Below are 19,517 nucleotides of genomic sequence, written 5' to 3' on the forward strand. Positions count from 1 at the left end.
CCTGATTGGCCCTGATTGGGTCGGGCTAGCCCTGATTGACCCTAGTGCAAATACCTATTAAGAGTGCCAAAAATAAAACAACTACATATCATATATAACAAAATGATCAATAAACAGAGAAAAGGAACAAAATAAGACAATATGAATTCAACAACATGATGGGCAGCAGAGACAATCAATTAATAATAATAATCTAAAGAAACATCAATCCAAGATAATAGAAAACATTAGCAAAAGAAACATGCACAAATGGTTCAATTCTATAACAGAAAACTTCGGGTCGGGTCGGACCGACCCGAGGTATTAACCCTAAACCCAACCCTGACTCAGGGCCTAGAAAATGAACCCTGACCCGCCCTCACGGTTGGAAAATCCAGCCCAGACCCTGTTCGAGCTCAGAGCTGACAGGGCCAAACTTGCACCCCTAGGTAGCCATATCTTTATTTTTTGCTTCAATAATTGGCTATTGATAACTTTTTGGGATTAGTAAAGAGAAAAGTGTAAAACGAGAGAGAGAGAGAGAGAGAGAGAGAGAGAGAGAGAGAGAGAGAGAGAGAGAGAGCTTTGAAGGCAGTGGTCGATTGTCTTCCACTTTAGAGAGAGAGAGAGAGAGAGAGAGAGAGAGAGAGAGAGAGAGAGAGAGAGAGATTTGAAGGCAGTGGCATATAGACTTCCACTTGTTATGATATCGAGTCGCTCTAGAAAATGGTTAACAAAGGTAGCTTTTACTGACATCTTTACTATTGCCGAATCGATGCAAGAGGGAGTACACATACCTTCCTTTGAAAAACAAGAAAGGTTCGTATAGACTCATCAAACGCATGTTGAAGTTGTACTTTCGACTTGAATCACTGTATAGACTATGGAAATGCTGGAAAAATACTGCATTCGCTAATCCCAACCCCTAAAGAGAAGAATCCACAACCAAATAGAGGTTAATGACCATTAGTATGTATTTTATAGATTAGGGATTTATATATATCAATACATCCAAAAACCAACCTTGAGTGGTATCTTGTAACGTAGAGTCATGTATCTGCGAAAGCTAGCCATGGTGTTGAAGATTGTTAACCTAGAAACCCTAATGGGCTTTCGATCCTCTCTGATGCATGGGTTCATAGAAAAGTAGTTGTACATACTATCAATAAGCTTGGAGATACAAAAAGGATTTATCACAGACGAACCAATGTGGTAGATGAATAATGAGGGTTGATTTGAATGAGCCACCATGCTCACCATCATAGCATTTACCACCATGTCTCCTGGGATCTGTACTTACAAGCCTCATGTCAAAATCCATAAGCTTGATCCAGTTTTAAGATACATTCATTAATTAAACACACACACACACACACACACACACACACACACACACAGGGAGTTTCTAGGCAATTCCACATAAAGCCATTCAGGAGATTTTGTCAGGAGAGAACAACCACCTAGCAACAAATTTTGTCTTATCATTTAATTCATTTGAGGTTGTTGTTCTCTCCTGAAAAAGTGACCCGCGAAATGGCTTTATGCCAAATTGCTTTGCAAATCCCATGTATATACACACATACATATATAGATACACACACACACACACACACACACACACACACACACACACACACACACACTAGTAAAAAACCCTGTGCGATGCACGGGCCGACAAAGAACTGTACGGACGACGTCATAGGTTGATCCAAACCGTCCATGTGATGGAACACAACATAAATAGGTTGTGCCCCAAAAACCATTTCCATAGGCTGATTCTAGCCCTCCAATCTATAGAGGTTTCCATAATTCCTCTTAAATCAGATGGTAAAGATCACCCTATAGATTTTTTATTAACAAACCATAAAGGAGGGGGGTAAGATTGAAATTATGCGGCTTTAATGGGTGCCTTTGTTAAAAAGCATAAAGGAGGGGGTAGGATTGAAAATATGTGGGTTGAATGGATGCATTTGTTAGAAAAAGTCAAAAAAAGTGAGGTGTAATTCTCATAAAATTTTTAAAAAATTCAAAAAATTCTCTTCTTTTCTCTTCTGCTATATATATATATATATATATATATATATATATATATATATATATGAGGAATAAGATTGTACGCTCGACCGTACCTAAAGTTAGGTACGGTAGAGTGCCAAATCACATGGGTCCCACATTTTTGGTGAGCATCTAAACCATTCATTTGCAAGGCCCCATCATAGATAGGGTGCATACCAAAAATCAGCTCCATAGGATCATCCTAACCCATCCATTTGTGGAGGCCAAAATGGACAGACAGTGTTTGTCCACAAATCTGCCCATTTTAGCCTCCAGTTTTGGAGGGGTTAGGATGATTCAATGGTGCTGATTTTTGGTATGCACCCTATCTATGATGGGGCCTTGCAAATGAATGGTTTAGATGCCCACCAAAAATGGGGGACCCATGTGATTTGGCACTCTACCGTACCTAACTTTAGGTACGGTCGAGCGTACAATCCTTTTCCTCTATATATATATATATATATATATATGAGAAAAGGGTTCTGCGCTCAAGCGCAAATAGCTTATTTGCACTCGAGTGCAGGAAACAAGGGTGGGGCCACATTGTTGGGGATATATATATATATATATATATATATATATATATATATATATATGAGAAAAGGGTTCTACGCTCAAGCGCAAATAGCTTATTTGCACTCGAGTGCAGGAAACAAGGGTGGGGCCACATTGTTGGGGGTGATCCTAAGCATTCATTTGAAAGGCCCCATCATGAATAGGGTGTGTACCAAAAATCATCTTCATTAAATCATCATAGGGTGTCCATCTGTGGGGGTGAAAATGGACAGGTTTGTCCACTAAGTTGCCCATTTTTTTCATCCCACAAATGGACACCATAAGATGATCCAATAGAACTGAGTTTTGGTGGATACCCTAAGATGATCCAATGTAGCTGATTTTTGGTGGACACCCTATCCATGAAAGGTAGGGCTGCAACTCGAGCCGGGTTTTACCCGACCCGCATCGACTCGACCCGAAATACCCTGGGTTGGGTTCAGGTTTCATGGGTTTCGGGTCGAGCCGGGTTTAGCATTCAAAAGCCCGCATGAATCTTGGGTCGAGCCGGGTTTGAAGGGGCCCGACCCGAGTTACATAAGTTATAGTATGAACATTTTTTTCTATTGTTAGTTAAAAGTTAAAAGTGAAAACCCACGCACCCACTGTTACTGTATGTGAGTGTAATTTCTGCTTCTATGAGTTGAGTTGATTCAAGTGTTTCATTTAGCATTGTTTGATTGTAATTACAACATTGTTTGATTACCGCATTGTTTGATTCAAGTGTAATGTGAGTGTAATTACATCACTGTTTGATTCAAGTGTAATGTGAGTGTAATTTCTGCTTCTATGAGTTGAGTTGCCTTGCCAAACAAGAATTTTCCTTAAAAAATTGCGTCAACGTGAAAAAACCCGACCCGACCCGAGATTTATCATGGGTAGGGCCGGGTTTGGGAATCGTGGGTTTTCCGAAAAAAAACCCGACCCGACCCGACCCGAGATATTTCTCGGGTAGGGTTGGGATCTCCAAAACCCGACCCGCCCGACCCGAGTTGCAGCCCTAATGAAAGGGCCTTCCAAATGAATGCTTTGGATACCCCCAACAATGTGAGCCCAACCCTGTTTTTGCACTCGAGCGCAGATAAGCTTATAGAGAGAGAGAGAGAGAGAGAGAGAGAGAGAGAGAGAGAGGAAAATTGTTTCTGGTTGATCTACCAGTTAACTAATCTAGTCCATCAACCACAAACATAGTGGGCCCCACACTGTTTGGGTTAAGCGAACCATTCATTTGATGGCCTTGACATAGATAGGGTGTGCCCAAAAAATCAGCTCCATAGAATCATCCTAATCCTTCGATTTATGGAGGTTAAAATGGACGGGTATAAACCTCCACAAATCTCTCCATTTTAACTTCCACAAATCGAAGGGTTAGGATGATCCAATGGAGCTGATTTTTTTGGGAATACCCTATATATGTCAGGGCCCATCAAATGAATGGTTTGGAACACTCAAACAACATGGCTCCCACTATGTTTCTGGTCGACGGACCAGAAAAGATCAGGTCAATTGACCATAAACATTTTCCCCATATTTATGAAGTGGCTAGGCAATTTCACAAAAAGTACTTCGGAGCTTCTCTTTTTCAATAGAAAACTGTCACCTCATATGAATTAAATGAATAAGACAACTCAAACTATGATGTTGCTCTTCCCTCGGCCACAAAAAATCTTTGTGTGAAATTGTCTAGACATTCTCAGGGATTTGCTAGGGACCATCTTGGAGGGCATTTTGCGGAACGGCTGTTGCGTGAGAGTGCAGCCACCTCAGATGAATTGAATGAATAAGACCAAATTTGTTGAAAAGTGAGCCTACATAGCTGCACTCTCATGGAACAGCCATTCCATAAAATGCCTTCTGCGATGGTCCCTTAGCAAATCCTATAATATATAGAATACATGCATGCATCCCTGCATACCTGCATATTTTCATTAAATTTATTGTTTACAACTATCTTAATTATCAACTTATTATGCTATTTGTGAACTAATTTTTATTTAACATTTTCTAACAAGATGTAAATGTATGTTATCCATTGATTCATTGTGATTTATATTATGTCGATGATTGATCTTCTGGGTAGTATTACACTTTATCATGTATTAAGGGTAATTTCGGTATTTGAAAGTATTTATATTCCTAAGGAGCTTCGTTTTAGGGTCATATGATAAAATTTTAATTTCAAGGTTGTGGAGGAGAGAAAGAGCATTAACCCTATTATTATGGAGAACTACTTTGAAATCCAAAAGTTTTAGACTGAGTAGGACTAAGACAAAGTATATGGAGTGCAACTTTAGCAATGCAAGGAGGCAGGACGAGGGTGTAGTAAATATGACTGGACATGAGGTACCTAAGAGGGATATCTTTCGCTATCTTGGTTCAATTCTACATAAGGAAGGAGAGATTGTAGATGATGTAAACCATAGAATAAGAGCAGGTTGGTTGAAGTGGAAGCTTGCCTCAAGGGTTCTGTGCGACTGTAAAATCCCTACCAAGTTGAAGGGAAAGTTTTATAAGACACCTGTGAGGATAGCATGGCTGTTCGGCTCAGAATGTTGGGCCACCAAGAAGCAGCATGTGCATAAGATGAATGTAGCAAAGATGCGAATGCTTAGATGGATGTACGGCCACATAAGGTTAGATAGAATTAAAAATGAAGACATCTGTAGAAAGGTGGGGGTGGCATCAATTGAGAAGAAGATGAGAGAGCACCGCTTAAGATGGTTTGGACATATCCAACGTAGGCCTTTGGATGCTCCACTGAGAAGAGGCGATTCGTGTCAAGTTGATAGAATAAAAAGAGGTAGGGGCAGACCGAAAACAACTTGGGTAGAAACAGTGAGGAAAGACTTGATACCTAGGAACATAACAGATAACATGACCTTGGATAGGATAGAATGGAAGAAAATGATCCACGTAGAAGAACCCAACTAGAGCAAGGATTAGAGTCGGGTAGATTCTTTTCACCATCTTCATGAATTTTTTCTAAAGGATTCATTTAGCCGACCCCAACTAGTTTGGGACAAAGGCTTTGTTGAGTTGAGTTGAGTATTCTCAAAGATAGTAGAAATCTTCACATCTTCTTTATTGTTTTTGTGATTTTATTTGAATTTAATCGCAATTTTTTTGTATTTTACTAGTTCTGTAGGACATTTTTTTCAAAAGTTTTCCCTTTTTTTTCTTTACATGCAACTTAAGGAAGGATGCCACACAGTATACTTAATACATATATTATACATTCATAACCATGAAAGGAAACATAGGGAGCAAGCTTACCACATCGAGAATCATCCTTCTATCTATGGGCACGCTTCTCAACTTCCCCTTTCCGTAATTCACTATAAATATATCGAAGGTTCTGCAGTTACCCAAAGTACATAAAGTATGATTAGAAAGGGTAATATGCATAAATATCAAAATTTTCTTGATTTCTCTACAACCACTTTCCAGTGCTGAATGTAATTGCAGTTAGAAGTGAAGAATATCCAAGACATGAAGGTTATGAGAAGATCCCAAGAAAATTATTTACAGTTAGTAAGAGAGAGAGAGAGAGAGAGAGGAGAGAGATTACAGGAGCAATAAAATGTTTTTAAATTTCTTGTTAGGTAAATTTGGGGAATATAACCCGTACAGGTGTGGCTCTTTGGCTTAAAGTCATGGGTATGCTCCCCATTGATGCGAGTTCAAATCCCCCTGCTTACCCGATGTGCGTGGTTTACAGGTGATTGAGCGCATCCGTAGGGAATAGTCCCGCCCTAAAATTGGGGTGTGGATACCCCTTGTCATAAAAAAAAATTAGGGTATGTCAGCAATCTTGGTCATAAATCAAGTAACTAATTTGAAGATAATGAAATTATCGACGATAGTAGTGTATGTAATCTGCAAATCCGTGGCTTCTCATCTTTTAAGCCAGGATTTTTTTTCATGATAAATCAGTGTCTCCAAGTGGTGTAATAGGGGTAAGGCAGGTGGGAGAAGGAGAGATTTGAGAGGGCAGGAATGAGTCGAGGGTGAGCAATGGCTAAAAAGTTAGGAAAAAGTCGATCACATTTGGAGTGGAGTCTTTTGTTTCTTGAAAAAAATTCTTGTCCTCACCTCACTGACTCTCCCCCGTATTCCGGAAAAAATCCCTCTCCGAGCCTCCTCACCACATGAAGTAGCTAATTTATCATGAAATAAATTCATGGTAGCGAAGCTTGCCCTAAGTGTTGCCTTGAAACTCGAACCCAAGACCATGCGTGTTGTGAGAGTGTGTTTGAAAGCCAATGGAAAGCATTTAATCCCACATTGAAAAGTGGAAGAAACTTTTGCCTCGTTATAAGAGGCGGTGCGCAGGAAAAGGCCTGGGCCTTTCAAGGAGCATTAAAATTGTTTGGGTGAGCCAAGTTTTTGATGCAGCCCACACCCATGAGGTTGACAAGTTTGAAGCCCAGATGAACCATCCTAAGCAACTAAGAAGGTCAGCCCGCATCCAAGCCCAACACAAGGCCCATGTCCAACTTGAATCCATTGAGCATAAAGACCACCATGAACACGCCGATCGAGCTGGATTCCCGCATTAATGAGTCTGACCACTTTTTGGAGCCCCTCTTTGGACCTTTAGATGGGGAAATCAGAGAAAATACTTAACTAGGAAGTTGTAGGTCTTTGAATTAGCTTTCCAACGGATATTCATGGTCTTAATTTGGCTAAGGGGATGAAGAGTTATGGATATTTTGGTAGACTGTGTTTGCTAGCTTTGACTAGTTAATGTGTTTAGAGTTCCTAAACTATTAATGATGTATGTGAGTCCCTAAATTAGTTAGTGAGCTAGTTTGAACGAATTTTCTCATGTATTTCTCTATTTAAAGAGTATCAAACATATGTAATGGAGTTAGTTGAATATTTGAATGAAAATTTGCTTAGTGTATTTTTCCTTGAACCTTGAAGAGTTCTTCCTTGAAACCTAGAAGAGTTTCACTCTTTCCTTGAAGAGTAGGAGCTTTCCCCTATTGTTTGCATCCTTGAAGAGTTGCAACCATCAATTTAGAAGAATTGATGTTACCTATCTTCCTTGGCAACCTAGAAGAGTAGCCATTGAAGTTATCTTTCTATATTTTGCCCCACTCTATTTCCAGAAACCTGTCCATTCGCATTCATCCACTTCCATCACCATTTCGAGCCATTTCCAGCATTTTTCTTGTTGGATATTGACTCTGCATGGCCGGACTTTCCCTTTGCCTAGGTGGCATATTACTCCGTAAACTAAAGACTTGGTGTATAGGAGGATGGGTTTATCCCTTAATGATTCTATAATGGGACAATCTCACCAAGTATGTATCCCAAAATGAATCACCGAACGAGAGTTAGGATGACGGGGTTAATGCACCTTTGTCTTAATGGTTGGCCACCACCTACAGTCTCCATTGGAAATGGAACTGGACTCTCGGACAGAGGCAATATCTATGGGGCCTAACACATTGCACATTGTGTTATAAAATAAAAGGACACGACCTACCATGATATCAATTAATTCCTAACATGGTGATGGCATGCGATCTTATGCAATCAAGGGACACCCTATGCAACAATCGAGATCGTATTAATAATCTATGTCTGATCAGTCTCATGGGACCCCCTAATTGATCAAAATGGAAGTAATTGAGCTTATATGTACATGAATTAATCTAGACCGTTCATTGTATGCCCTTCACCCAATTTACGTACAATGAAATGTATTTAGATATTTTCAATAATTTAAGTCTCACCATTTATGTGCTTGATTATGTGCATGTACTTGCACTTATGCACCTCAATGGTTAATTTAGATGCCATTACATGCACTTTATTATATTTACATGTTGGTTAAAAGAGACTTAAACATTGAAAATTCATGCACGTGTAAGTGGTGTTTTGGGGACTCTTGATGGCCTTTACGTTCATTGGAGAGTAAATGCATCATGAATGTAAAGAGTCAAATTCTCCCTATAAATACCTACCATGGATGGCTGGTTGAAGATATGAGTTGGAAAAGGAAGCCAACACATTTCTTGAGAGGGATCCATTTCTCTATTCACGCCTTTGAGGTACAAGTTAGCAAGTCTCTTCCTTGTCCTTTGGGATAGTCGGCGACTTGATACCTTAAATCCTCGTCTCCTTCAAAGGAACGGTAGAGATTTCTGTACCCCTCTCCCTCTAGCAGGTTATATTTTTGCTTAATCATTTTCTTCATCTCTTCGCTTGTGGTTTTATTAATGGTATTCATATTTTAGACGGAAATCCATTTGGCTATTTATCACACCCAACATTTCTAAGCAGACTTTTGTCAGTAAAGTTGTAGATCTTTGAGTCCTTAAAATTTATGCTTTTGAATCAAGTCATTCCGACCTATATCGAGGGAGATATGCTCATTTTACCGATCTTGCGCAAATATGTTTTTCTTGAATCCGAATTCTTGAGCAATTGAGTGTTTGTTTGTCACTCTCCCGATCCTTAGTCCAAGAAGCCTAGGAGAGGCTTGCATCAGTTTTACATGAACTAAAATAAACACACACATGCGCCGCACTGGTCCTTGGCCATGATCCGAGGTCTTGGTTTTGATCATCAATAAAATATTATTTTATTTTACATCCTAAATGACTTGTTTATCGTTCAAAATCTATGTTTAAGTTTTAAACAATCTTTATTTCTGAACAGACGCCATTTAAGCATCCATTTATATCCAACGTCTTTATTACCGTTTTCTAAATGTTGTGGTCCGTCTTCTCTGAACAAACATTTCTTCCTCTCCTATTGGGGGTGTTCTTCTCTATAAAGAGGGAAGAACACCAGCACCCAGAATTCAGATACATAAAAAACAATATAGACATAGACACAACTAATTATTTTCTCCTTAAGATTTTTCCGCACTCTATTCCTCTGTATCCGTTCTATGTTTGAGCAGTTCTTAAGTGATTCTATGAAGGTCAATAAGCTAGTGCATGTCTACTGGAGCCTACGAGATGTTTTATCTTGGAGGTTGGTCCGAGGATCCTGGATTGCACAGTAGGGGGCGGATACGATTCTTAAGGAGAGTGATCAAGTGGTAATACTTAGCTTTCTTCTTCATTCAACAAACAATTTTTTTCTAGCAAGGGTTATGTCGTCAAAATCGATATGTGCATCTGCCTCTCCACTTTCATTAGTAATTAGTTTTTTCAACAATCTTCAAATTCAGTTTTGTCATATATATTATTGAGCATCCATCATACATCTATTTTTCCAACAATATCAAGAATCATGTTTTGATTATGGCTACTGAGGCCCGCAAGTCCTCCTCTATTTCCACCACTGTTACAAACATTAGAGTAACCGATGTTCTTGATTTTTCAAAAATCAAACAGTTCAATGGTTCAAATTACAAGTAGTGGAGACAACATATCCTATTTTCATTACAACAAATTGGGGCAGCTGTTGCACTTACCCAACCATCACCAGTTGAAAACGCTACAAAATTTAATGGATGGAATCAAGCCGATTATGCTTGCAGTTATCATATCTTGAATGGATTGTTAAACGAATTATACAATGTTTACTATTCCTATACGCATTCTTCGGATATTTAGCATGCACTAGGTAGAAAATATGCACTTAAAAAATGTTAGAAATACGAAATATTCCATAGGAAACTTTTTGGATTTTTTCATGAAAGATAGTAAAAATGTGTCTAGAAAAATTGATGAGTATCAATTCTTAGTTAGAGAATTGGCTAATGTATGAAATTACCTGATGCATTCATGGCTGGTTCTCTTATAGAGAAATTGACATTATCTTTGAAAGACTTCAAAATTGGAATGAAGCCGCTATAACAACGCGATAGAAGCCCTAAGCTATAGCAATAGCGCGCTACTCAACAAAGATTTCAAGTATAGCACAAGACTAAGGAATGAACAATAGATCAAGTAGTAGTTCGGATTAAGATAGAGGAAAATAACAGAAAAGACTTCAAAATTGGAATGAAGCACAAAACTAAGGAATGAACAATAGATCAAGTAGTAGTTCAGATTAAGATAGAGGAAAATAACAGAATCAAAGAAAAAGAAGAAAAAGCCAAAGAGTTTATCTCTAAGGAAATTATAGTAAAAACAAAGAACGAGAGGTTAAAGAATATGAAGATGAAAAGAGAAAACAAGTTCAAGAAAACTACACTTAAAAAGAAATGGAACCATTTTGAATGCTGAAAACTTGAATACTATAGGAAGGATTGTCGACATAGAAAGAAGTTTGTTTCGAATAGTGTTTAGGTTAATCCAACCAAAGCTGATATGATTGTAACAGTTGTGATAGAGGTGAACTTGGTGGAAAATCTAAATGAGTGGGTGCTGGACACAGGTGTTGCTAAGAACATATGTGGAGACAAAAACTCTTACTACAACTACTCAATGTTTGAAGGAGAAGATCAAGTCTACATGGGCAATCCACAGACCTCAAATTTCATTGGTAAATGCTGAAGTTAACTTCAAGAAAAATACTTGATCTTCAAGTGGTGATGCATGTTCTGGATATGAGGCAAAACTTGGTGTCAGAAGCTTTTCTCAACAAGAATAGATTGAAACTCACTTTTGAAGTGAACAAGGCTATTCTAAGAAAAATAATGCATTTATAGGAAAATGATATAATGCTAATAGTTTATTTGTTTTAAATGTACTTACATTTATGATTGAAAACCATCATCTTCTTCTACTCGAAAGAATGCGAGGTTTAAGAACATGAAGATGAAAAGAGAAAACAAGTTTAAGAAAACTATACCAAAAAAGAAATGGAAATGTTTTAAACGCGAAAAACTTGAATACTATAGGAAGGATTGTTGACATCCAAAGAAGTTTGTTTTGGACAATGTTAAAGTTAATTTAATTGAAGCTGATATGATTGCAATTGTCTTGACATCACAATGTCAGATAGAAATTGCGATGGCCCACATCTTTGTCACTGAATTTTTTTATTAGTGACAATTTTTTAAAGAGACGGATATGTACCCTCTCCAATAAATTTCACATTATTTTTTTAAACATAAAAAATTAACATTCAGAGACGGAGGATACAGTTGCCATTGCATATAATATAATATAGTTCGTATACCTTTGCCCTAACTCTTTCGCAACAATAAATATAGGGAAATGATATCCCCGCCCCTCTCCACCCCCCTCTCTCTCTGACAGATAAAATCCCCCCCTTTAACATTATTTGTTAAGTTTTAAAGGCAAAGAAAAACATTGAAGGGGGTGAATTTAACCTCAAGCATTAAACCATTCTCACAGAAACCATTAAAGGGGGGGATTTTATCCGTTTCGGGGAGTTGGGGGGGGGGGGGGGGGGGGGGTGGTGTATAGGGGATATCATTTCCTTAAATATGGGGATGGAATTTTAAGCATCGCGAATAAGCATTTAGCTACAGTTTTCTTGCCTTTGGTGATGGCATATTACTAATCATCCATCTATTTTCCTATCATCTCCTCACTTCAATATCTCTCTCCATGAAACCTTTTGCAAAGTTAGAACAAATCTTTGTTAGAGAGTTAGAAATCTTCGTAGGTAGTTAGAATAAATAAGGAAACTGGCTTAGATTAGGATTACCATTAGGGAAATGATAAATGCCCCCCTTTTCATCACTTGGGACACTCAGCAGCATTGTATCATTAACTGTAAAGGGGCCGATGTACTTCACGTCAGAAGGATTGAACAGAGTTGATTGCCACATACACTGCAATTGGCTGTCCCATATGATGAAAAGGGGTGCATTTATCATTTCCCTTACCATTATTGTGATTATCCTTATCTTCTATTGTGTTTAATTGTAAGTCCATATATAAGCACTGATTATTGCTGATAAACATCATCGAAGATTAATAGAAATGATTTGGTGGAGTTTGATGTTGTAACAAGTTATGGAATATTTGAACTTTGAATCAAAAAATAAATTAAGGCCAAGTTTGGATACCCACAAGATTTAAATTTGGATTTCTCACATTTGCACTGGATCAGATCCTTAGATTTCCAAATCAGCTACAACAGTGAAAACAAATTTGATTTTCAAATCTGTTCTGCAAGAAATTATTTGGAAATCAATATTTATGGCAATTACCTTCATCCTTATTTTTTTATGACGCAGGGTGTTCTCACCCCCTTCGGGAGTAGGACTATTCCTATACGTATGCACGCAGTGGCCCACAAACTACGTGCCTCAGGGTAAGTCCGGGTGGGATTTGAACACTCGTCTCCAGGGAGCAAACTCGTGACTTTATGCCGAAGTGGCAATTACCTTCATTTTTTTAAATTTCATCCCCGCTGCTCCTCGACCATGCTGCCGCAGCAGCCAGACGTCCCTCTCTCTCTCTCTCTCTCTCTCTCTCTCACACACACACACACACACACACACACACACACACATCCTGAGCATAAGGATGATTGATGTATTTTGTATCCAAAACTCAAATGCAAATCTAAATATAAAAGCACGAGGCATCTAAACGTGGCCTAAAGGAAAACACTTTGAAAAAGGGATTTCGTGTGGAAAATAAAAACAGGAGTGACATAGCCGACCCTTTCCAAGGTGTATTTATTGCTTTTATGGGGATTTGAGCTCCCTTTGTCTTTTAGTGGACGTGGCACTAATGGTTGATGCCCGTGTTTTTTTTTTTTTTCACAAAACGGGATCCCGTTTCCCTAGCAGTGCTCTAAATTAAATAAACATCAATAAAAAATCAAGACAGAGCATTACAAGTTAAAGCTGGTAAACCGTAAACATTCAACAGTTCTTAAGTTACCTGGTGCCTTCAATCCAGCCAGGGAAAGGCTCTCTGTAAGTGGTTGATATGATAGTAGGGCGCATGATAACTAGTGGTATATTTTCTCTAAGTTGTCCAAGAAGCATTTCCCCCATTGCCTTTGTAAAACCATAGGTGTTTGGCCAACCAAAGAATCGAGCCCTGGAAGATATAAAGTAGCAGAATTGTATAAATAAATGGATTAGGGAACTGATATATTCTCTCCTTTCTTCTACTTTGGACAGCCACCTATAGTGTATTTATAACTACTCTTTTACACCTAAGGGGGCAGTCCCTAGTAAAACAAGGGGCCAAATATATCACTTCCTATTGAATAAATGGTGTTGTGGCGTTCAAGAACTAGCCAATTTGAGAATTCAAAGATCGACTTAAGTTTGAGCTATAACCATTCGGTAGAAATCTTGGAGTGGAAAGAAAAAAACCTATCATCTTGGTCTCACCTTGAAATACCCCAATTACAGCCCAAACGAAAAACCGTCACCTATTTAAAGAGAGGGTATTTTGTCTTTGGAGAAACCATAAAGATTAGGGATTCTTTTAATTCCCTATAAATACACCACTAAGTGAACTTTGGCAAAACCTAACCCTAGAGCTACACGTTTTCTCAACCCTAGGAGAAGATGTGTGTGGAAGATCTTGGAATGTAGTCCGAGGTACGAACTATGGAGTTTTTATATGGTGGCCGACCGTGAAAATCACTAGGGCAGCGTGTCAAAACCCTGCCCCTTTATTTTTCATCTAAGTGGGAAGTCAAAAAAGGTGGTTTGACCAGGATGAAAAATCAAGGGGCCCTTGTGATTTTCACGGTCGGCCACCATATGAATTCTCCGAACTATGATCCAGATTAAGTTTTGATCTTTAGAAACACTAAGATTTGTGTTGAGAATAAAGGAAGATGATCATTTTGGGCATACGATTGTGGTTGAGATGATCTTTGTGATTGATCTCAGATTCCTTGGGATTAGTTACGTTCTTGAATCCCCAACAAACCCAAGATCAATCTATTTGGTCATTAGAATTGAGAGTTGTGTGACTTTTGTCCTAATCTTATTTTCTTTTCTAATCGACGTCTGGCGAATCTTTTGTGCTTTGATTGGGTTTAATGAAACCCTTTCGTCACAAGGAATCCATCACCTTGAGCAAAACGGAGGCCAAAAAAATAAGATGCAAATCCTCAAAGATTGTGAAATTCAGTAAAATTCTATGTTCTCGCGGGTCGCAGGTAAAAACCCAAATCGCGAGATTCGGATGCCTGAACCTAAGTATTCGGACGCCCGAAGGGGATCTCGGACTCCTGACTTGGGCGCCCGAACAACGAAACCTAAGAGTTGGAAATTTTGGAAAAATCTCAGAGACGCCCGAAGAGTCATCCGAAGGATTGTTCGAAAGCCTGAAGGGGATGGGTCGAGCGCCCGAACCACCAGAAATATGAAAAATTTATTTCTTTTTGGATTTTGTATTTTCGTTTTGAGGTACTTCCTCAGGCCCCGTAGTGATGTTTGTTACACACTTCATTAGGTTAATAGCTCTTCAAGTCGGAAAGCATAAGAGATATTTTGAGGTACGTGATAACATACTAATTTAGTGTAGTTGATTCTTTCATATGTTCTTCACCTCAATTCCTTGAGAATATGTTGTGATCGAAGCTTTGATTTGAGATTGTATGTGATTTTAGCATGCCATCATGATGAGACCCTATTTGTTGTGAATCATATGAATACTTCTCTTTGAATATTCATGTAATAGTTTGTTCAATTATTGAATTCAATAAAATCTGACTATCATTTTTGAACCGAGCAAAGAACCTTTGACTTTGAATATACCTTGAATCATGAACTTTGAAAACCATTGCCATGCCTTTAATACTAATACAACCCTATGAATTTGATACCCATGTGAACCTATGAATGTTGAACACTTCATGGGGCTCAGAATCGAGAACTCCGAAAAAGACCCTTGCCAGTGGGGCATATATGGCACTAGCCAACATGTGAATATAAGAACTTAGATCCTGCTAATGGAGGACATTCGTTGGCCCTATCGACAGGTATGTGATTAAGAACAAGGAACTAGTTCCGACATCGCGAAAAGTCGGTGCAAAATAACATGTCATTAGAACCACGCTATATTGTGCTGTATATTATTGTATTATGTGACTAAGCCAATGAGAAGAAGTGTCATAGGAACTTTGACCCCTTTGAACACTTTCGATCTGCTATCTCTTTGAACTTTGACCTATAAGGACTATGACATTCGCACTTGTGGACTTCTTACACTAGATATGGACTATTGACTTTTCGACCTTAGATTTGACGTCTTGAATAAACATCAATTTTGAACATCGATTCTTTTTTACTTATCATTCCTTGAATTCTTCTTGGCATGCTATTCTGCACTCTAGTAGTTTGTTGTTATGTATTGGACTTCGGTTGACTGTGGTTTAACAATTTCAGATTTTGAACCTCGTGGCCTTGGCAATGAAGCAGAAGCCTAGGACGTACCACGAACGTTTAGTAGTTTATCTATTTTAATTTAGACAGTGAGTATTGATCCGGACATGTGTTTGAGACTTTATTGATGTTATGGGTAGAGAGAGAGAGAGATAGAGAGAGAGAGAGAGAGAGAGAGAGAGAGAGAGATAAATCATTGATTATTTTGGATCTTTAATATTATTCAGAAATTAGATAGTTGTTAATGATTTTAATATTTACTTTGCAGGTGTACGGCGTTGTCATGTTCTCAACCGTGCACGCGGTTTGGGGGCGTGACACACCTACACTCAACTTAGTATTTTGGTTACCATGCCTATTTCTGGGCTATTCTGATTTTAAAAACATTGATCTCAAAATTTGCAATCTACAGTGGATCCAAGTTGAGTGTTTCAAACCTTTGGATTCCGAGTTCTTTCATGGCAGTAGTCTCTGCTTTTCTAGTAGCTCCATTAACACGAAGTTCCCTCAATCTTTCATTTGCCAATTTCATCTTTGCTTCAATGTCTAAACGCATGATTCGATTTAGTGTTTCACCCATGAGAAATGGTTTCTCTAAAATGAGTCCAGTCTTTTCCCCAGAAACATATGCTAAAACACAAGATGAAATTTGATTCATTAGAGGGCTAAATTATCAAACAAAAAGAAGAAATCAATTCTTAATTACAAACACATAGATCAAATAATAAATGGAGGAGAAAACAGGAGGAGGAAGAAGAAAAGATAGAGAAGAGGAAGAGGAGTAGGAGAAGAGGAGCAGTAGAAAATCAAACTTCAAGAATAAGTTCATAGCCGAGATAAAAATAATGATAATCATCTATCCTTTGGTAACTCACTCTATAGACTCACCAGTTGACACATGGAGAAGTATCTCTAGTTTCACACATTTCTTTGCAAACTCCAAAACATGCTTAGCTCCCATGGTATTAGTAATCAAAGATACATCATATCTATAGACAATTATTAAAAAAATTAATAATTTGAGATTTCAAAAGAAAAGTAAAAAAAGGTTTCGTTCACTGTTTAAAAACTGCACTGAGTCAAATATGGACTCGCACAACTCAACTCGGTTTTGTCTTGGCCAAGTTCTCATTCAAGCCTGAGTTTTGTCATCACAAAGTCAAAACTCCTTTAACTTGCCCGAATCGATAAAATATTGACCTCGCCAATTATGGACTTGCTTATGTCAATTCCCTTTTAACTTAAATTGAGTTATCGTCCAAGTCTGAGTTTTTAAAAACCTGTTTCATTTTCTTATACTACATGACAGTATTTGCATTACAACATCACCTCTCATCAAAGTTTGTAGTAGCTGCTACATTTACAATGACATTGATTTCTCTCCACATCTCTTCCTTCATACTTTTCTCCTCTATTCCCAAGTTCTCACAAGCGATATCCCCTGCAACAGGAGTGACCTTGTCCCATATAAATGAATAAAAATCCTTACCATGTTTCTCTCTCAAGATCCTAAATACCTCCTTCTCCATAACCTGACAATAAAACAAAGTTAAGATATGATACATAACATCTTGGTTCGATGTTTTAGAAAGACTAGGGGTGTAAATGGATATTCGGAAATTCGATTACCGTCCGCATCGAAATCCGTTTAAAGCGAATATTATCCGAATCCGTTTCAAGCAGATATTATCCGAATTCGTTTATGAGATATCCGGCTCTTAGCGGATGCGAATCTGGTAAATGGTATATCCGATCCGTTTAACATCCGAATCCGAGAAGTAAATCCTTTTTATTTATTATTAATAATATCATTAATGTTTATTTTTAGTAATGACACACTATCTTTTGTTTCTAAAAGAAAAGTGAATTTTCTTTTTAGAAAAAAAAAAACAAAAACAAAAATAGCCCAAACCCATTCCATCATATAAAAAAAAAAAGGAAAAATCCAAAGACCACTACCAACTCTATCAACCATCCCCACCGCCTCCCTCTCTCTCTGCCTTTGTTTTAAAAGGAAGAAGAGGATCTCATATATTTTAGGGTTTGAGAGTTTATTTTTTGAAGAGAATGTAGAGGTCTAGTTTTAGGATTTGGAAAATTCATTGAGTAAGAAGGAGAAAAAAGATAAAGTGCTGCAATAAAATGTTTGAATTTACCGGATAAATGGATACGGATAATATCCGAATTCGAACAATATCCGGCGGATACGAATTCGGTAATAGATATTAAATATCCGTCAAATCCGAATCCGAATCCGAATTCAGATGGTGTATACTGTAATCGAATTCGGATATAGCCATATCCGCTCTGAATTCGATCCGTTTACACCCCTAAGAAAAACAAAACTAAGTTTTAAGTTTTTTAATGGGTAAGTCAGTTAAAGTATAAAAGATTAGATAAATTCACTTGCCTAATCTAACCCAACCAACCAATATAGCCTAATAAAATCAAATCTTCTAATCTCAGAATATTTGATCTTGATTTGATTTCATTCTCTAATACCATCAGCTTAAGCTTTTGGAGTTACGGTAGTTTTCACATGGTTTCAGAGCCAAAGGTCCTGAGTTCCAACATCCTAGATACCAAAAATCTAGATGCAATAGCCAAACCCAAAAGCGGGGCCACATGTGCCATGTGTAGGCCAACCATAGAAAGAGGGGCCACACGTGAGGGGAGTGTTAAACTTAAATAACAGTCTCCAAAAGCTTAAGCTTTTGGAGTGACTGGTTGTTTCACAGATATGACACCTCCTCCTTAAAGAGGCTTGAGTGATAGAGGAGTAAAAAAATGATATTACAGAGAAAGAAGTGTAGTGGTATACATCATTTTGCAGGCGCTGCCTAGCAGTTTCATCATTTGTAGCCCTTATGAGAAGAAAAAGCCTCTTCATATGAGGTTGAACTCTAAGTAGTTTCTCCACAAAAACTACATTCATTTGAAAGAAAAACTATCATTAAAAACAAATATACCAGACAATACAAAAGAGCTAGAGGAAAAAGGAGATAAAAAAGGGCAGGGGCGGGGGCTAATACTCTTTGCTAGAAAGCCAGTAGAACCAGTGACTAAGATGTTTTTGTGCTCCAGAGACTGTAAAATACACCCCAAATCCATTTGGAAGTCCATTTCGAAGAAAATAATGAGAATAAAAAACTATAGCCTTGAGAGGAGAGTCAGGGTTTGTCACTCGAATGGGAACAATGTATTTATATGTGATGCCTTGTGGCACAAGAAAGTGGTTACTGATGTGTTGAGAGAGAGAGAGAGAGAGAGAGAGAGAGAGAGAGAGAGAGAGAGAGAGAGAGAGAGAGAGAGAGAGAGAGATTGATGGAGTTGTGGAATATTCTTGAGAAATGTTGGATCATCCTTTGGTGAGTTTCTCTTTGGGAGTGTTTCTACAAAAAAAGGGTGAAAATATCAAGTCCATCAGCGATTCTTTGCCATCCTTTGTAAACGTTTTTGGTTTTTCGGTCGCATTTGGTTTTAAATAAGAACTTTATAGAGTGTCTACGTGCATTTAAAAGATTTGCTGAGAAACAAAGTTAAAAATGGAAAAGTAAAAACAAAAGAAGGAAGAAGAGAGAAGATGCAAAAGTGGAAAAATAAAATGTGTTGCTTAAGAAAAGGGCATTTTCATCCAGATTTTACTGACAAGATCACTTTTGTCCCTCGTTGATAA

General features: G+C 38.0%; 1 protein-coding gene across 1 annotated transcript in view; it reads right to left on the bottom strand.

Annotated features, from left to right (window-relative positions):
• The window catches only part of LOC143863742 (alcohol-forming fatty acyl-CoA reductase-like), a 28,265-nt gene extending 8,971 nt beyond the window's left edge, over nucleotides 1-19,294 (bottom strand). Inside the window, exons 1-9 of the mRNA XM_077374502.1 lie at nucleotides 18,874-19,294; nucleotides 18,663-18,766; nucleotides 17,171-17,373; nucleotides 16,730-16,830; nucleotides 16,279-16,471; nucleotides 13,371-13,532; nucleotides 5,866-5,947; nucleotides 1,003-1,269; nucleotides 777-904 (exon numbers count right to left, since the gene is read on the bottom strand). Coding sequence (XP_077230617.1) covers nucleotides 777-904; nucleotides 1,003-1,269; nucleotides 5,866-5,947; nucleotides 13,371-13,532; nucleotides 16,279-16,471; nucleotides 16,730-16,830; nucleotides 17,171-17,373; nucleotides 18,663-18,766; nucleotides 18,874-18,964 — 1,331 coding nt within the window. The 5' untranslated portion in view covers nucleotides 18,965-19,294. The remainder of the gene's footprint in view (nucleotides 1-776; nucleotides 905-1,002; nucleotides 1,270-5,865; nucleotides 5,948-13,370; nucleotides 13,533-16,278; nucleotides 16,472-16,729; nucleotides 16,831-17,170; nucleotides 17,374-18,662; nucleotides 18,767-18,873) is intronic.
• Between the last annotated feature and the right edge of the window lie 223 nt (nucleotides 19,295-19,517).

This window comes from Tasmannia lanceolata, unplaced genomic scaffold (genome assembly GCF_043159265.1).
Source record: "Tasmannia lanceolata isolate RefF3 unplaced genomic scaffold, GAP_Taslan_0.1 ptg000044l, whole genome shotgun sequence".
Classification (NCBI taxonomy): domain Eukaryota; kingdom Viridiplantae; phylum Streptophyta; class Magnoliopsida; order Canellales; family Winteraceae; genus Tasmannia; species Tasmannia lanceolata.